The sequence below is a fragment of the Equus quagga genome, chromosome 8 (assembly GCF_021613505.1).
Source record: "Equus quagga isolate Etosha38 chromosome 8, UCLA_HA_Equagga_1.0, whole genome shotgun sequence".
Taxonomy (NCBI): Eukaryota; Metazoa; Chordata; class Mammalia; order Perissodactyla; family Equidae; genus Equus; species Equus quagga.
The window spans coordinates 36055271-36073976 of record NC_060274.1 but is presented as its reverse complement, the minus strand read 5'-3'; the positions used below and the strand labels follow the sequence as shown (position 1 = coordinate 36073976).

Here is an 18706-nt window from a genome sequence, read left to right as displayed (position 1 = left end):
ATGTCTATGTTTATTTATCCATGTTCAGATCTCCCGATGGCTTGCTATGTATCCCATGAAACTATCTGCTCTGCATTTGGGGCTTTTATGTAAAATTTGTTTGAAAATAAAAATGTTTGGAGGTCACTTATGTACAGGAAACGTGGGAACAGGAAAACTAGAAGGCCCAGTCCAGGCAAGAGGAACAAAAGTCTAAAAGGGAGGGTAGGAGCAAGAATGGACAACAAGATTTTCAGCCTGGGTAGATTCCATGAGCACTGTCCATTCCTTAAACATGGGAGGCAAGGATAAGGGAGAAGCTAAGATGACTGAGGTTCCCAGCTGAGGTGAATGGAATGCTGTAACATCCTTTGCAGAAATAAGCAAGTCAAGAGGTGTAAATTATAGAGTCACTGCTGCCAGAGTTTGAATCCCAACTCTGCCACTTACTTGTGCTGAGACTGATATGCATGTAAAGTTCTGAGAACAGGGTGTGGCTCGTATTAACAGCTCAATAAGTGCAAATCACTGTTCTTTAAGGCAGAACGGGTTTGTCGTAAGGATGTCTTTAGGCTCCAACATGATGCTTGTGAGGGGAAAGCCAAATATCTAGGTAGATGCAGAAAAAAAAGTGGTCAGGACTGGAAATGGATTAGAGAGTAGATACGCAGAGAAATGATAGTGAAAGTTACTGAAGTTGGTGGGAATGTAGAAGAGAACCCGGGAGTGAACCTGGGGATGCCTTGTCTCTGGAGAGAAGAAAGAAGCAGCTGCAAGTTAAATAGAAGAACATAAGAAAACTAGGAGTAGATGGTTAGGGTCAAGATAGCCAAGCCACTAAGGAGCTTCAGGAGGTGTGGTCAACACTATCACACACGAAAGGCAATGGTGGAGGAGCCCTTCCAGCTCTCCTACAAGGAAATTCACATAAGGAGGGAGCCAGAGTGGGAAGGAGGACCAGGAAGAGGTGAATGATGATGATCCTAAAAATGTGAATGCACAGTAGGGTTTTCTGTGTGCCAGGCACTATGCTTCATTCTGTATACAAGTTATCTGATTTAATCCTCACAGCAACCCTCTGAGGTGGCCATTTTTATCACTCCCACTGCACTGTTCAAGAAACTAAGGCACAGAGAGGCCAAGTAAGTTGCCCAAGGTTTATAAAAGCAAGGCATAAAAGGTGATGGCCTGATACTCCAAGACTGGTTCTGACCTCCAGCTCTCTCTCTTAACCACTTAGCAATATTGCCTTGAGGACGCGGGAGAAGCAAACGCTAGATAGACAGCCCAGGGAAAGAGACAAGTTTCAGAGGCGAAATTCTTGGAAGTCAGTTTCTTTACCAATATTTTAATATTTGGGTGTGAAAAAAATCACTTCAGTTTTAGTATTATCAGTTTTCTAATTAAATTGCCCTGGTTTGTACAGTTCTAATAGTAGGTCAAGACACAGAACAGACAGATATTCATGAAATCCCAAGGAATCTCTTGGAAGCAACTCAGTATTTTTGATCCCGTTTTAAACACAAGCTATTGAGGCACAAAAGGCATCAAGATGCTACACAGTGAATGACAGATAAGGAACCTCAGCAATTAAGCACTGGGCTTCAGATTCTGTGGCTAATGTAGTTACTGTTGGCTCACTGCTTTCCAGGGTTTTCCTCTGGGGAATCCCTTTAAAGGGCTTCATAAGAAGATCTGAGTGGGTCAGCATGCCAGTGGGGGACTGTTGGGAGTCAGGACAAGGAAAGATGGCGCCAGATTATGGAGAGTTTAAACATTACCACATTAGGTAGAGAGACCATCATGGGGAGAGGAGCCTGAGCAGAGGAGGGACAAGATCAAAACGGCAGGTTGTGAGGTTTTATCTGGGGATTGAGGGCGGCATGAATTGGAAGGGGGATTGAAGGACCAGGGAGCAGAGTAGAGGCATGAAGCGAGGAGGATGAACAAATGCAGTGGAGAAAATTGAGCAACAGGGAAAAGAAGACGGAGTCAGCCCATTTCTCTAACCACACAATCTTCTTTATCCAGAGGGCCCCTGACCAGCACCTCACGCTCAGGCCTGCCCCAAGCTCTGTTTAACATCCTCATCATGGGCACTATAAACAGCACGCAGGTATAGCAGCGTTCTGGTCCAGCTCTGCCCCTGTGCATTTCATAATCAGGCAGCCACCTTGTTTCTATGCCCAAACCCTCCCTCTGCATCCCGATCCTGGTAACTGCATCTTCCTTCCTCCTCTGGAACCTGCAGAATTCGTTCTCCTTTTCCTTGTCCCCTTCCCTCCCATCCCCTTCCTTCTTCTGGGACCTGCTGGGTGCCAGTCCTCACACCCCCACCACATCAGACCTCTATTTGCAGAGCCTCCACATCTCCTCTCTAGCTTTTCCTATTCCCAGCTTGTTGCTCCGCCAGCCTCATCCGTGGAGCGCTCCTGCAGCTTGGCGTTCCCATCCTTTTAGGAAGGGATGACATGATATTTATCCACATCTCAATTAATACAGGAGAATCGAGAATAAGGAAGAAGAGTTGGCACTAACAAAATGGACGGTTTTGCCTTTTTATTAGCCTCAGATACTTTGAATTTTAGGTGGACAAAGAGTTTGCTCAGCCAAGCAGGAAAATCACTTATAGAAGAGACAAAAAAAAAAAAAAAAAGAATATTACCAAGAGCTGTAAAAGGTACTAAGGGATGAATGGAGCTAAACTTTGCCCCAGAGGGCGAGCTCAAACCCTGAGAACGATTTTTCCTACCAAAAAGCTCAAAGCTGTGAAACTCACTCGGAGCACTAGACACATCTTGCCAAGAATTCGACGTGGACAGATCAAACGTGAAGTACTTCAGAGGTCACAAACTTTGAACTCTTCTGGGAAGAAAAAAATAAAGGTTTCCTACATGGAAAGTTGGTTTTTTCAGACTGTATGTACAAAAACATACAGTAAACATATGTGTAAAAACTGTATGTTGCACAGTCTCATTTCAGATGCTAGGCAGACTTTCCTTTAGGTTGTTTTTGGGATCATAAACCTAAACTTGCAGCCCCTGAAAAATCCCCATTTTGCCCTCAGGCATCCCTGCCTTTTTCATGCTTTTCTTTTTAGATACCATTTCACATTTTATAACGTCACAGAATTCTAATTTGAAACTCGAAACTCATAACTGTTTCGCATGACACTCATCCAAATAAACGAAATCAAACAACACGATTTTTTTACTGATCTAGTCTAAAAAATCTTCTCTTTTTTTCTAACTATGCCTATAATCCTTTTCCCTCAATTTATTATGCAGAAGAGCAGTACTTATTTCATTAAAATAAGAATATATATAATCTTATATAAAAGAATATATTCTTACATATACTACATATAATGTATATAATATCTTCATTATCATGTTTAAAATTCAGCAGGAAAACCAAGAAAAAAATTAAATGTCAAATGTTCAGATATTGCCATTTGCTTATCCCACAGACATATAAAACAGCTCATTAACACAACTTTACTTATACACTATTTTGAAAAAGTTTTATTCAAGAATCAGCTAGAGTAGATCCTAAATTCATGCCATTGTTTCCAGGTACCAAAATAATCTCTTCATTGTATTTTTCATTCATTAACTTTTTCCAATTTGTAAGTACACGTAAAGCTGCCAACTTAACATGCTACACTGTGGCCTTTTGTGTTAAAAATTTTAAAACATGATTTGAATAATCCATTTCCCAGATTGTAGAAAGACAAGAATTATTTACAGTCAATTGATTTGTATTGCATTAAACATTGCTAAAGTGAGTAGTAACAGTCTTTCCATCCAAAGCAATATTTTAAAGAATGCGTTTTAGAGGTGGCAAAGTGTGAGAACAGATTTGTTTTCACCACTAAACAGATATAAGGATATTTTCATGAAATCCTTGAGAAGAGACTAAACAGAGCAAAGCCACCTCAAGGCTTAAAACACCTTGAGAAGAACATTCTACTGAGATACAAATTAGAGTGACAGTTGTAATGAAGGAATCATTTTTAAAGCAATTATTGAGTACCTGCTGCATGCCAGGATATGTCTCTAGAAAGAATTAGGAGTTGTTAGGGGAGGCAGAGGACAAGGGGAGAGAGTAAGATGGTGAGGATAAAGAGAAACAGTCTGTACAACCTCTAGTAACTCTTTCAACACTTCAACTATTTCTAAGATGATTATGGGTCAATTTTACAGAAAGAAAGATGGAAGGAAGGAAGGAAGGAAAGAAGAAAGGAAGGAGGAATAGGAAAATACAAAAAGCCCAGAACCTTATTTTATTCAAACCCTTTTGTTTGGAGTCTCAGTCTCACAATGGCTTCAATGAGACACCGATATCACCCATTTCGTCAAAAACAGGCTGAAAGGAATTGCCCAGAACATGGGTGGTGGGAGGAGCTCTGATCCCCTAGCCATGTGTTTTCACATGAATGGACTTATCACCCCGTAGAGGAGAAATTCTGTGTCACGTTGGTGAGTGACAGAGTCCGATATCCATGGTCTTCCACTTCCATACAGGAATTTGATCTTTTCCCTCTTTGCCCCACTCCTAGGAGGAGGCAAATGTCCTGCATAAATGGCTTCCTTCATCAGACCCAAACTGTCTTTTGCTAGGCTGTCTTAAGACCAAAATGTAGGGACATGAGGAATTAGCAAGCCCATCTGGCTGCAGATGTAACGCCACATTTTTCAATGAGCTCTGTAAGCAATAAAGCGAAAGTAAACTCAGGAATTACAGAAAAGATCTTGTTCGGTGCCCCTTGAAATCCCAAAAGCATACACGAAAGGAGGGCATGAGGCACCTATTTATTTTTTAATATACGATCATAATTTTTTTTGCAACTTAAATAACGGCTAGTGGATCAGGAACACACTTTTCCATTTATTTGCTCAAAAATATAATTTGAGCCCCCGTGTTGTGATGTGGTGTCAACTTCATGTGCTGACTTTAACCAAATAATCAGGAGGCAGCATTATCCCTCAGCTCCAATGTCTCCTTTTAAATTCTGTTTCTACAACACACTCAGGCCAACTGGAAAGAAACGAAACCATCAAGAAATACTGATGAAAGAGAGTGTGAATAGATAAGAAAACCTTCAAAATCTTAATGCACAAAATCTCCAACTCATATCCTTGTCTACCCTCTTGAATTCTAGCATACACACCTCGCTTTTACTCCATCTCAACAAGCTCAACCCCACAGGACTGGGCTGTTGCATGAGACGTTATCAAGACTCAGCCTGTCTGTCTGAACAATGAAGATGTCTCCTCCTTTTGACTCAGAGCACTCATTGAGAGGAAGGATACAGGTGTGGAAGAGGTGATGAACCAAGATCTAAGACATACAATGGATTCCAAGCTCCAGGCAACAACACTGTCCTTACCAAGCGTTATGTTCACATCTGATGTTCCAGAGCCATAAGTACTTTGATGAAGATCATAGTGATTCATTTCACCGAATCATCATATTGTTTCCTATCCACATATCCATCAGTTCTGACCCAACTGAATTACATGTAAAAGTTAAAGAGAGATTTGAGAGTAAACCCTACTTGGTCCTACATCCATCACACACAAATACAAACAAAATTATAATTTGTGAAAATTTCAAACTACTAGGAAGAGAAGAGATTTCTCTTTTTCAGCCGCACTACTGCCTCCAGAGCCACAAATATTGAAAATGCCAGTAGAGAGAAAGAAATTCAGTTGACAATAGTTAAGCGGGATAAAAGATACCCTTTATTTACTTCGATTTCAAAAAAATGGAATTGAAATAGGAGGAATGCCACAATATTATTTAAAGGTTTTCCAAAATTTGAGTTAAGAAATAACTCCTTGGTAGAATCAGCGATTGCCTATCACCATAGTCCTTAATTATGACAATATAATTAGCTCATAAAAATCAGTTTAGATGTGCTAGGGCACACAGCTGGAATTTAGTTGAGTTTTTACAAAGAACGAAGAGAGAAAGCAAGCTCGTCTTGAAAATTTAACGCTCTGATTTCAAATGCAGGCAAGAATGTTAATCAGTTAAAAGACAGATGATAGAGAGATGGATGATAGATAAATAGAAGGATAGGTGATAGAATGTTAACCAGTTAAGAGATAAAAGATAAAAGTGTTTCTGTAGCTATTAATCTCAAATAGTGAGGACTATTTTAAAATATAAACTTGTTTTATACATTATAAAATATAAACTTATTTTCAAACCTTCTCTGAAATTGTCTATGGGAATCTTGTTCTGCATACATACAGATCAGTGCCTACTGGCCACACTGTGTAAGATGTGTTGTGTCTGAAGGCATACCTCATGGAGTACTAGGAAATTGAGGCCAGGGTGACTCCTTGTTTGGTTACGAGCATCTCTTTTGATGGAAGCCTACCAGAGAGTATCAATTTGCTCTTCCATCCTTCCACTCACCATCTATTCTCTTTTTACATTTTATAAAAGAATCATTTTCCAGATCACCACATAGAGCCCAATTATAGCAGGTAATGATGGCAACAATAAAATTCTTATATAGGAAATGAAGAAACAGATTCTTAGGAGGAGGAGGAAAGAGAGAGAGAGAAGAAGAAGAAAGATAAGGCGGAGGAGGGCAGGGAGGAGAGAGGAGAGAAACAGGAGGCATTTCTGTAATGAAATCTGCCTTCATCAAGATTATACTAAGAATAATACTTCCCACAGGTAATGTTTCGGGCCATGTTACAATTCTGTGATTTTGCGTATTATTAAGGATTTACACCCTGGCCTCCAATATCCTTAGGTCAAATTCCAGCTTTGCCACTTACTGTCCAGGTGACCTTGTGCCTCTTCCTCAGTCAGCTAGTTAGTACAATGGAGATAAAAACAGTACCTACCTCACAGAGCTGTTGTGAGGATTAAATGATGCTCGTAAAGTGCTTGGCACCTGGGAAGTGCTTACTAATTGGTAGATTATCATTAGTGTTGCTGTTATTTTTAAGATGGCTAAATATCCAGCTCTTTTCTGGATGGAAAATGTTATTAAACATTATCTCCAATATTCAACAAAGCTTACAGGATTCCTACTGAACACACACACACACAGTGAATACCAGACTAAATTCTCTCCATTCTTCTGCTGCAGATTTATCACTGTGCGTTGGAGGGGTGGGGGGAAGGATTACCTTGCTTAATCTTCATTGCCTCATTTTTTATCACTTAAAATAACATTCGTTCAATTTAAGAGGCACTGTGATACAGTGCATTAGAATCACCTGTAAGGCTTTTCAAAAATACCAATACCCAGATGAACTGAATCAGAATTTCTGGGGATGGGTCCTGCACGTCAGCAGATTTTCACAGGTTGCCTCACGTGGTTCTAAAAGGCAGCCAAGGCTGAGAATTGGTGTAGAGACAAACAGTGGAGCCTTAGAAGGAATGTCTGGGTTCAAACCTCACTTCACTGCTAGCAACATGGCTCTAAATAAGACCTCCCTGAGCCAGTTTCCACTTCCACAGATGGGAATAAGGATTTCCACCTACTTCTCAAAGTTGCTGGTTTCGAATGAGAGCGTTAACATCAAAGATATGCCATGCAATTTGTTCTTGAGAGCCTGTTTTGAGTCTCAGGTGAGGGAGCCAGCTACTTTTAAACCCATGAGTGAAGCATTATCATTTCCTATCTAGGTTCCTTGTCCTGGCATTTGCAAGGAAGAGCAGAGAAGGAGAAAGCATACACCCACCCAACCGGCAGCTCCATGGAACCCATTCTGGGGATCTGTACAGTAAAAGATGTCACGGTCCGCTCGCGCTTCCATCTCTTATACAAACAGAAGATTTCATTACCACCCCTTTCACTTTCTTAGCATCTGTGGAGTGATGTGGTTAAGATGAATGAGCGGAGACATATCCTAAAAGAAATGAAGAACTTAACTTGTTACTTTCTCTTAAATATTTAAGTAGTATATGTTTTGCCTACCTTATCAAAAGCCCGAATTAATTGAATTCAAGGGCTATGTCTGATTGGTTTTGATTCAGCCCTTCTCCTGACTGCATTATTTAACCTATGAATCACGGTTGAAGGATTGGCCTGACAATATGAAATATAGAAAACAAGAACTTAGCTGACGTTAATTACCATGAATTTCTTCTGGTCTCTTTTTCACTAATCCAGGTATGCTAACTGAATCACGCATTGGAAACATACATCTCTGTCAATTATCTTAATAAATAGAATCGAGGCCCATGAAAGAAAATAAGTTATGCATTTTGTTCAGCTGAGTTGGTGGCTTAGAACAAATATAGAGGTTTTAAAGTCATAACGTATCTGACTGAGATCCTTACGTTATCTCTTATCCTTACTTCTTTGCTACTAAATATAATATTGTGATCTTTATTGCTATTTTAATTGGTTTGAGTGTTCAATATACAAATGATAAATATCTATTCTTGTGGCGTAAAGCTATCCTTCACTTTTAACATTAGACTTCACCTTCTCTTAGGAAACAATACCTAAGAGTTCTTTTGGTAAAGTAAACCCCATTTGGAAGATTCTGGAAATTTTTATGATAAGAGAAATGAAACATCTCTACTTGTTAGTCTCATTGCAGAAACTAACTTATTTTTTAAAAGCTGGATGCTCATCAGGAGAGAACTTGTTAAACAAACCACTGACTATCCATAGAAAGGAATACTACAGAGAAGGAAACAGATCTATTCATAGTACTACGACCTGTTCAAGATATGTTTTTAAAATGCAAAAGTAAGTTGCAGAAGGCTACGTATAGGATGGATCTACCTGGGTTGTATAAAGATTTTCTATGCTTATACATACATAGAAAATTTCTGGAAGGATATATAGGAAACTTGACGATGGTTATTTGTAGGAAGTGGAATGACGGGGCACTTTACTTTTCACTTTATACTCTCCTGTGTGGTTAAAATTGTTTGTCACAAGCATGCATTGCTTTTATAATTTGTTTAATAATAATTTTTAAAAGACTCATAGGATTCCACTATGTAACTTGCCTCAAGCATATGCATATAAGAACTGTGTTCACATTCTATAGGTTTTACACATGCTCACCACTCCGGCTGAACTAGCTGTTTAAACTCTATTTGATAGGGGCCGGCCCGGTGGCGCAGCAGTTAAGTTCGCTCGTCCCACTTCTTGGCGGCCCAGGGTTCGCAGGTTTGGATCCCGGGTGCAGACATGGCACCGCTTGGCACACCATGCTGTGGTAGGCGTCCCACGTATAAAATAGAGGAAGATGGGCACGATGTTAGCTCAGGGCCAGGCTTCCTCAGCAAACAAGAGGAGGACTGGCAGTAGTTAGCTCAGGGCTAATCTTCCTCAAAAAAAAAAAAAGTAAAATAAAATTCTATTTGATAGATAATGGTAGAAAGAGAAGAAACAATCCCAGTTGATACGTTTCAGCACTTGTAGAAATTAGCTATGAAACTTGCAGTACAAGGCAAAACCAAGTGCCCTAGTTTTGGGAAGGAAATAAGTACAATAACCATCCTCTGCAGTAGAGTGATAACTATGTACTCACTTTTCTACAATAATCTTGATTTCCAGAAGCTGCAAAGTATTTCTCCACCCTCAAGATCAACTTACTTGAGAGGACAAGTATTTTAAGTAAACATCTACCATAATTTTTTCATGTATTAAAATTGAAAACAGAGTTAAAATATTTTTAGATTGTTACATGTTAAATAATCAAGTATTCCTAAAAAGTCCAAGGCATGACTGTCTGTTTTAACCAATTCGATTGCCTCATTTTCATTTTTACTCTAAATTCTTTGGTCCCTGGAAACCTAGACATGGGTTCATTTACAAAGGGAAGAAGTTTTCAAAAAAGAAAGAACTTTAGTTACTGAATTTAGTATTAACATCTTGCCAATAAATAAAGTATGATTGTCTTGCATTTGAGCAACAATGTTATCCTTTGTTCCCAGAAACTTTTTGAATATTACTACAAACACCTTTTATATTAGCGACGATAGAAATACACCAGGAATGTGTAAAAAGTCACTCTGTTAAAGAAAGATTTGAAACAGAGAAAATGAACACAGCAATGATCTGCTTTTTAGACCCTTGAACACTATCTGCTGATATGAACAGTGAGAAATTTTCAAATTTGGGGTCCTTATATCAGCCAAATTTCCACAAAATCTCTTATTTTCCCAAATCTTGACCTGGGGCATTTCATCCCACAATCATCACTTCTGCCTACCATTCAACCAGCATCTTGTCAAATCTGGCTGCAAGATTAAGTTTCCTGATTCAGAATTCAATATTGTAACCCTAAGGATATAAGATCCAAGCTGGAACATTCTGTTTTTCAAAAAAAAGAAAAAAAAAGGATAAAATGGTTTCAGCCCAGAGCCCACAGTTTGCCCTGGCCATAATGATGAATCATCGGGAGTGACACTGAGTGAAATGATCCCGATGTTCTTGGCCTTATTCGTGCACATTAAGCGGCATTTTACATTTGTCCCAACTCTCAATCTCTTCTCCAAAAGGTTGAAAGCGCCTTGTTTGCTAGTGTTATTTAGGGCTTAGAAAATTTGCTAGCTCCATCTGAAGCAAGTTTGGCCTGCTGAGCCTCGCCTTATGTGTTTTGCTGCCTGCTCTCCCACGCTGGCCTTCAATTTTGGAGGAATACAAGTGAAGATCTGAGAAATAGCTACCTTTTTTTTCCATATATCATCAATATCAACTAGGGTTTCTCGTGTCCATGCTTCTGTCTTTGTGCAATATTTGCCCCACACTCTCAACAATAAATATTTCATTTTTAAAAAAAAATCTGTATATAAATTCTGCACTGAAAATCCAGCTGTCTATAAACGATGCACTTTGTTCTTCTAAAGACGAGTTTACTTGAGTTCTTTGGATCGATGCTAAAATCACCATTTAACCAGGTATTTAATTTTTTTAAGTATATCTGTTTCTTTAAGCTTTGAGGTGTAAGGGATGGATATTTTCTTTTTAAAATAGTTTCTAATTATTCACAAAAAGTCAAAGTCATAAAATATGCAAACAGAGTCGGCATCATATTAACTACCAGAAACATCCATTTTAGCAAGGCTGCTATTTCACAGCACCCAAGCACTGGTTAAACTCTTGTTAAAAGCTCCAAAAATAAAGCGTTCCTTAATTTTGAAATTCATGTTCCATGGCACAAGTGCGAAGCTTTTTCTTTTTCCCTTTCGGCTTTGTTTTTCCACTGTCCCCTCCTCAAGTCTCGTTTCCCTGCAGAATTGTGTGATCTAAAATCGCCAGGTGAGCTGAAGCAAGCATACAAAATAACTTAACAAAAAGATTAACTACCGAGGCAAGCGTTTGGGTGAGTTTTCTGCTTTGTTTTGCTGCTGTCTGTCTCTCTTTCCAGCGCCCTTTGCCGTCTGGGCAGCCCTCAAGGATTCACTTTCCACTTATTACTCATCACACTGACTCTGGATTACAGTGGGAAAGAGAAGAAAAGCTGATGGAGAAATGACAGTGAAGGAAGACTGCAAAATACCAGAGCAACGCGTTTGAGTAAGTATTTCCTTTTCATTCAAGGTGTCAACACATTTATTTTTATCTTTGACCTTAGGAGGTGCCAGCTGGAAACTGTATGGGAATCTCTTCCCACTGGAATTATCCACTCCCTGGGCAGGGGGTTGGGGTGGACGGGGGAAGAAACTGAAAACAGGTGAAATTTAGAATATTCTGTTCATCCTAATTATTATTTTTTTTGTTCTTTTGGTTAGAAAAACACTGCCGAAGGTAATAGGGCTACAGTTCACCCGGCATCAGTACCAAGAATCAACAGCTCATCTCTGTCCTTTGGAGAAAGAGTCCTTCATATCATGGGGGTTTTAAAACTAGTGATAAAACAAAAAGCTATTTTCCCACACCAGCGAGCTTGGAAAATAAAATGTTTTAAAACCTAGAGAATTGTCTTTAATATAAATAATCACAAATGTCTTCAATTATTTCGCTGCTACTTCCATACAAGTGTTTCTTATTTAGGAGAAGTGGTAGCCCCAAAATAACAATAATATGGTCATACCTAGCTGGGCAAAGAGAAGAACACAGCATAGGGCAATCCCAGAAGGAATCTATCAAATAAAAATTAGGCAATTTTCACCATAATCGGCTCATGTTGCAGAGTTGAGAGGAACAAGAAAATAATAGAAATAAAAATGAATCTTAATAAAATGTGAGTCTCTCACAACCCCTTCTTCAATCGAAGATTCCGAAGAAATGTCTAAAAAGCAAAATTGGTACAGATTTTGATTACAATTTTGGACCATCTCAAGACAATATGGCCCAACAGAGTAATTGACATTGTGATCCCAGAACAAGGCTTGACTCAGTAATTTATTTCATTGGACACACACTTCATCTACCAAAAAAAAAAAAAAAGAAAGAAGGAAGGGAGAAAAAGAAGAACATAAAGATAAATATATAAATTCAGGTTTGAAATTGCACGTAGGGTAGTTATTACTATCTCCCAAGTAAAAGTTAGGCCACAAAATACAAATTAATTTAAAAGTTGTGTAACTTGGATTTTCTTTTAGTGTTCAAATTTTAATCCGTATTTCTCTTTCTGTGCATTGTTTCTCCAGGTCTGATCCTTTTATATTTGCACTTTATTTCACAATTTTATTTTCCACTTAAGTATTTTTTTTCAAAAGCAACAGCTTATACAATATCCCAGCACAATTAAAAAGTGGAGTTTTTCAATATTTGAGGACATGTTAGCTAAGTTCTAATTTTGGTAAACAAGAAAGATGAAAAGAGAGATTTGTTTCAACCATTTGATAAAACGCAGTTCACACAGCAAGACCATAAAGGAGTATCTTTTTTCACTGACCTCTGGAACAAGTGGTATAGATTTTTACGTAAAGGAAACACATTACAGTCGAACTTTCTTTCATAAGCATTCATATCTTAAGTGCTGCAGCACCGTCTCTCCATATTCTAGAAATGGGAACCCAAAAGCTTTCCATTCCTAAGCAGTGAAATGATACTTGAATAGTACATAGAGTTTCATTAACCGACCTTAGAAACAGAAAAGAAAATTCGGTGTCAAGACCAGATTCCACGTGCTCGTTGTTTAGTATTACATTCAACATTATTGTATAGTATTATTATTATATAGATAAATTTTACTTTAATGGACAAATTTGGTTTCATAATTTAAACAGGCTCCGGTAACAGACTGAACTTCACTTTAAAAAATTTTTAGAGGCAATGAAAATTGAGCTCATCTGATAGAATATAAAAGGTTAACATCAACTTTCCTTTAAGTATAAGTGGAGTATTGAGTGAAGTATAATTCAAGGTCAATTAGAAATACGTAGTACAAACTCAATTGATGAGTCCTGCACTTACAAAGAGAATATTAGCACCATTTTGTGCTCAGAAAGAAAAATCTCTAATTCATTGTATTTTTCTAGTATACTATTCAGCTATAAGACCCTGAAAAAAGTATTCTCAATTAAATCCAAACGACAATAATTTCAAATCCCCAAAATATATAAATTTGCTAAAGTGATATGTCAATTTGAAAAAAAGGGCATTCACACATATAAAAGAGACTTTTTGGAGTATACGCAAGTTATGCTTGGGGTGTGAAAAACAGGGTTGGGTAGCCCCAAAGTTTATTTGTTATATAAAGGGCATGAAAATCAGTCTAAATGGACAGAAAACAATCAGCAAGTGTGTTATTTACACACTGCCGGGGTCCCTCCTCCCTAGGCCACCTCCATTTCACGTCAGCTTGAGTATGCCCTAAGTAAGCACGTTGTTCTTAAAGCCACAGTAAATACTTTCTAGAATAAGGGGGAGTATAAACAAACTCACATATAAAATTGTTTAAATACCAAAACAAAAAAAAACGTTTTTGTGTTTTAAAATCTTCATATGAGAAAACATGCACTGAGACACTGTTAAACCAAATGCCCCGAGCTACCCGCCCTCCCATTGGGAGCCATCGCACAGCACACACACTGAGCCCTGTCTCCGATAACCGCAATGCTTCCTAATGTGCCACTTTCCAACACTTTAAATTATCTAAATCCATCTTGAAAAAAAAGACCCATTTTACTGGTAAGGAAAATTGCAAAAGGTTTTGATTGCGCTTATAAAGCCGTTAAATGTTTTCTTTGCTCCTCTGTTTGTACCTCAGCATGTCAACTGGATGCGCACCCATGGGCATTTCATCCGGCTATGTCTCCCCCATTCCTAGCAAACTCTTAGATATGCTTGATAAGTATTTTTCTCTAATTTGCTTCATCTGTTGTTTTTATTAACAACTAATTTAATATCCTCTGTTCTGTAATATTTGCAGAAGTCAGTATATAGAAACATGCAGCCAGCCTGGACGCTCAGGCCTGCAGCGCATCAAGATGGCAGGTTGGCCAAGTGTCCTCTGGGGACGGCGGTGCCAGAAGGAGGATTGGACACAGTGACCCGTCTGCATGAGATGAGGGAAAAAAAATAAAAACAGGACGTCTGTAATACTGATGAACTAATCTGTCACTCACAGCTCAGGTCTGCAAAAAAGAAAAGATGCAGTAAACACTGAATGACCACGAGAGGTGGAAATGCAAGCCTTCATTTTCAAATGATACTCAACCCCATGGCTCAGAAGCTGCATAACTGTGTAGTTTGACTTGATCTGAAAATTATCTGAAGGTATCAAGCCATCCTATGGTTCAAAGGGTTAGGAAGCTTGCTACAGATAACTATCAAAAATCTGGTTGATTTCCAAAACCTATGCGAATGAATCAAGTGTCTGGATCTTGATACACTAGGCAGGGAATTTGTTCTTAGGTACTAGACTGCTTAATTGCTTGCTTGGGGGAGGGAAACTCCTGGGGGAAAGGCATATAAGAGCAATAATGTGCTCCATGAAGCCAGTACGCTCTCCCCAGCTGGATCATGGCCAGCAAGGCAGAGAAGTCTACCCTTCTCTCCAGTGGAAGCAACTGGATATTTGATCCTAGAGATGAATGAAAAAACCTAAAGATCATATTTCATGGGAATCTTTCCCTCTTCAGAATGGAAAATATCATTGCAAACTGGTTATTTGCTCCTCCAAACCAAAGCCATTTAGGAACAGAACTCAGAACAGAAAAAAAAAGGACGAAAATTATTATTATTTCAACACGTATTTGAGAAGAAACACACACAAACATTTGCATTATCAAATGGCACTGATCACACCTGCTGAGTAGGTATAAGATGATATTGAAATCAAGAGCTGAAAAAGAAACCATCTCTTTCTGGTTATGAGTGACTGAAAAGCAATAAAAATTATTTTCACATTCTTGTCCTTATTGCTAGTGACAGTCGTTTAAGTAAATATTGTTATCTGTGCCATAAAAATTAAAAGAAAATCATTTCAAATGTGTATGTCATCTTTCTTTTTATATAGATAGAGGTTTCATTTAGGTTTTCCAACTTTTATGGCATGCTTATGAGACAATGTGCTATTTTTCTTTCCTTTTGAATACTTAGTGTTTCAATTTAAAAAAAAATAAGGATTTTAGTTTGTTTTAATACAGAAGATTTAATACAGTTTTCATACAGAAGATTTTACAACCTTCAGGACAATTGTTTTTATAATTTATTTGCTTGACATAAGTATCTGAGTTTTTAAACAAATAATTTATGAGAAATGAAATCTTCCGGAAACATGTGGCTACTTTGACACAACTATTTACAAAGTATTCATAACAAGTCATTAACATATATAGTTCCTAGACATGCTCAGCCTTTAAAAATTGCTTAGAGTACACACAAAACACAGAGCTATGTAATAACAACAACCAATTTTAAATCCTGACAAATTAGAAGTTACGTCTGGTGTCTATAAAGCGTATACCAGTTCCTTTTTTAAAGTGTATACTGGAACCTTTTAAAAGCATATACTTTTGTAATTATTTCCAATAAACAATACTGAATAACAAACTAGAAGTATTTACCCTGTTTTTTCACCAAGCTTTCTTTTCCCAAGGAAGAGAAATACATACAAAAGGAAATCCTGTCTCTTATTTGGAACTGAAACACTGTAATTTTGCACAGTATTAAGGAAATACTGTGACATACGGGAGACAGAACATGCTTGCAACCTAAGAAAAGTTTTATTAAACAGGTCAAGAGAGTTTTCAGGAGCTCAATTTTTATTTATACGCAAAAAGGTCATCTTTCTGAACGGGTATTTATTTAATTCTATACGCCACAATTCTTTTAGCTCTATTTCATACGCTTCTTTGCTTATCAGAGAACACTTACACTGAAATGGGTATTAACAATATAGAAAATCAGTCCTTACATATTTTCTCCTGACAAATACATGCCTGCAGACTTCACTTTATATATATCTGTATAAGAAAAACCAACTTGAAAGTTTTAAAAAATACTGTTCTGTTCAAATAGATATCTACTGCTTTTAAAATAGCGTGAGCCTGTGGAAACATAGTATTATATAGCTGACATTTTCCATCTAAAAATACATTATGAAGCATGCTGGTATTAATAAACCATGTGCTTTCAGAACCCTGAAGTGCTCTGCTATAATTTTGTTGAAAACAGAATAAGATGGTATATTTTCCACCACGCTATTAACATACAGCGAACAAATTTTATGTCATCACCTCACCAGCCTGTCTTGATTGGAAAGTGTGCAAAAAAAAAAAAAACTTTCAGGAGTTTATCAATATTCGTAACCATATTCTGATTTATGAGTTAACAGTTCATAAGTCAGCAAGGTTCACTTAGAAAAATTTTGGTCAAAAATACATTACAAAAAAAAAGAAAGAAACCATATATATTCCCTTTTTCCTTACCCCACCCCCATCACAGTCAGAAAAATTACCCTCCCTCTGCAGCAGGGCACTATCATTCCTTTCACCACTTCAGTTATTTGAAGGCAAATGAAAATACAATGATCCTTTTCTCTTCTGATTTAGCTTACAACGCAAACATTTAAACACAAACAGACACGACGGATTTAACAAAAAGCACCAAACAGAAAGCGAGACTCACTGACCCATTTGGAAGACAAAGACGACAGAACGGGAAAGCTCTAAAAATCAGCTTGTGAGGCCTCTGAGAAATATTCTTCTGGCATTTCATCACAGCAGCCCCAGACCAGTTCACCTCCCTGGATACAAGGAGGAACTAAATAGAGCTGTTTATTAAAGCTGTTGTGCTGGATTGCATTAGGAATCGCGAGCAGACCACCTGGACCTTTCAGATTGTGGCAGTGTTTAATTTGCAGCCTGCCCCTCTGCAGCAGCCAAGACCACTACTACATTTACCAGGCTCAGTCACACATTATCTGGGTTAGAAGTAAAGGCACGTGTATTTATATCTTTCTATTTTCCATATAGAGAGCAAGCGAGAGAGAGTACAGTGAAAATAAAAATATTGAACAGAAAAATTTTACCTACTGCCTAGGAGACACAACACTTTATTCTCTTCTCACACTTTATTTCTTCCAAGGATCACAATCTCAACAGAAAATAAATTCTTAGACATAGATTTTTTTTGAAACATTCAGACCAAATTCTAAATTAGATTCGTTTTTCGATTCTTTCTGTGGTTTAGTTTGGGTTTTTAAGCGGCACACTGAAGTTGTAAGCTGAGGTTTCCTGGCTAGATTTAATGGGTGCCTTTTCCCTTCCGCACTTCAGCACTACGCTGGCAGGTAGCTGAAGATACAGATAGAAAGATGGTACTGTAAATATGAATTATGTGAATCATATGGTGAGACCCTTGTGGAAAAAAGGGGAGTTGAGAAATGGCTGACTCCATACCTGACCAATTACAGCTTGCATGGTCCCCGTGTCCTGCTGGGCTGAGAGACCGCAATCCATCATATGTTGTCTTTGAAAAGGAGAATGGGGGTTTCTGGCATGCATCTGTCAATCAACTTCCGCACTCACAACCATCACCAAAAGCAAGGGGAAAAAAAGTCAAGCTGCTCCACCAAATAGGATGAAACCGTCATGTGACCTCCGGCAGACACGCACACACACATTCACTACCTCCATAGAGCGTAAGAATTTTCTGTAGATATGAAATGACATTGACAAATACCCAATACCAAGTAAATAAAGTGAGACAAACAGCTATTCACCAACGACAAAACATGGGCTGTAATCTTCTGCTAAAGGTTTAACAAACCTAAGAGGATTTTTTTAATGCTCTAGAAATCTATGTTTAGGACAAAAACAAAAACAAAATTAACTATTTCACGTGCTAATTGCGACTTTGATTTCCACCCACCATATAAATTTTTTTCAATTATAATTCACTACCCTACTTCTCTTAAGCTGTCCCTAATGATTTTATTTTCAGATTCTCTAAATGACCTTTTGACAATAGGCAGTAATCTCTGTAGTTTTTTATAACATCACCTTTACAGAAAAGCTCGAAATGTTAACTGTCGCTTAACACAGACACCCTGATATTTGTTGATTGTAAACAGATATATACAATCATTTGTGTAAACTGTGAGGCCCACTCAAACATGAAATATTCAAAGTGTGTAAACAGTAGTTACTAAACTTTTCATCTTCTAAAAGGTTAAAGGTTTACTAGTTTGATGACAAATATTTCAACTTTTTTTCATTTAATTTAAGCTGTTTGGTCCCCCACACTCCAGGACAGACTGTTGACACATTCCGGGTCAGCGTTGTAAGAGTGACCTCAACATAACCTGGTAGCGGTTTAACCCTTTCAGGA

At 38.0% G+C, this 18706-nt stretch overlaps 1 protein-coding gene across 1 annotated transcript in view; it reads right to left on the bottom strand.

Moving 5' to 3' along the window:
- POU6F2 (POU class 6 homeobox 2) overlaps window positions 1-17877 on the bottom strand; it is a 452047-nt gene extending 434170 nt beyond the window's left edge. The window contains exon 1 of the mRNA XM_046670683.1: window positions 17776-17877. Within this exon, the coding sequence (XP_046526639.1) occupies window positions 17776-17838 (63 nt within the window). The 5' untranslated portion in view covers window positions 17839-17877. The remainder of the gene's footprint in view (window positions 1-17775) is intronic.
- Between the last annotated feature and the right edge of the window lie 829 nt (window positions 17878-18706).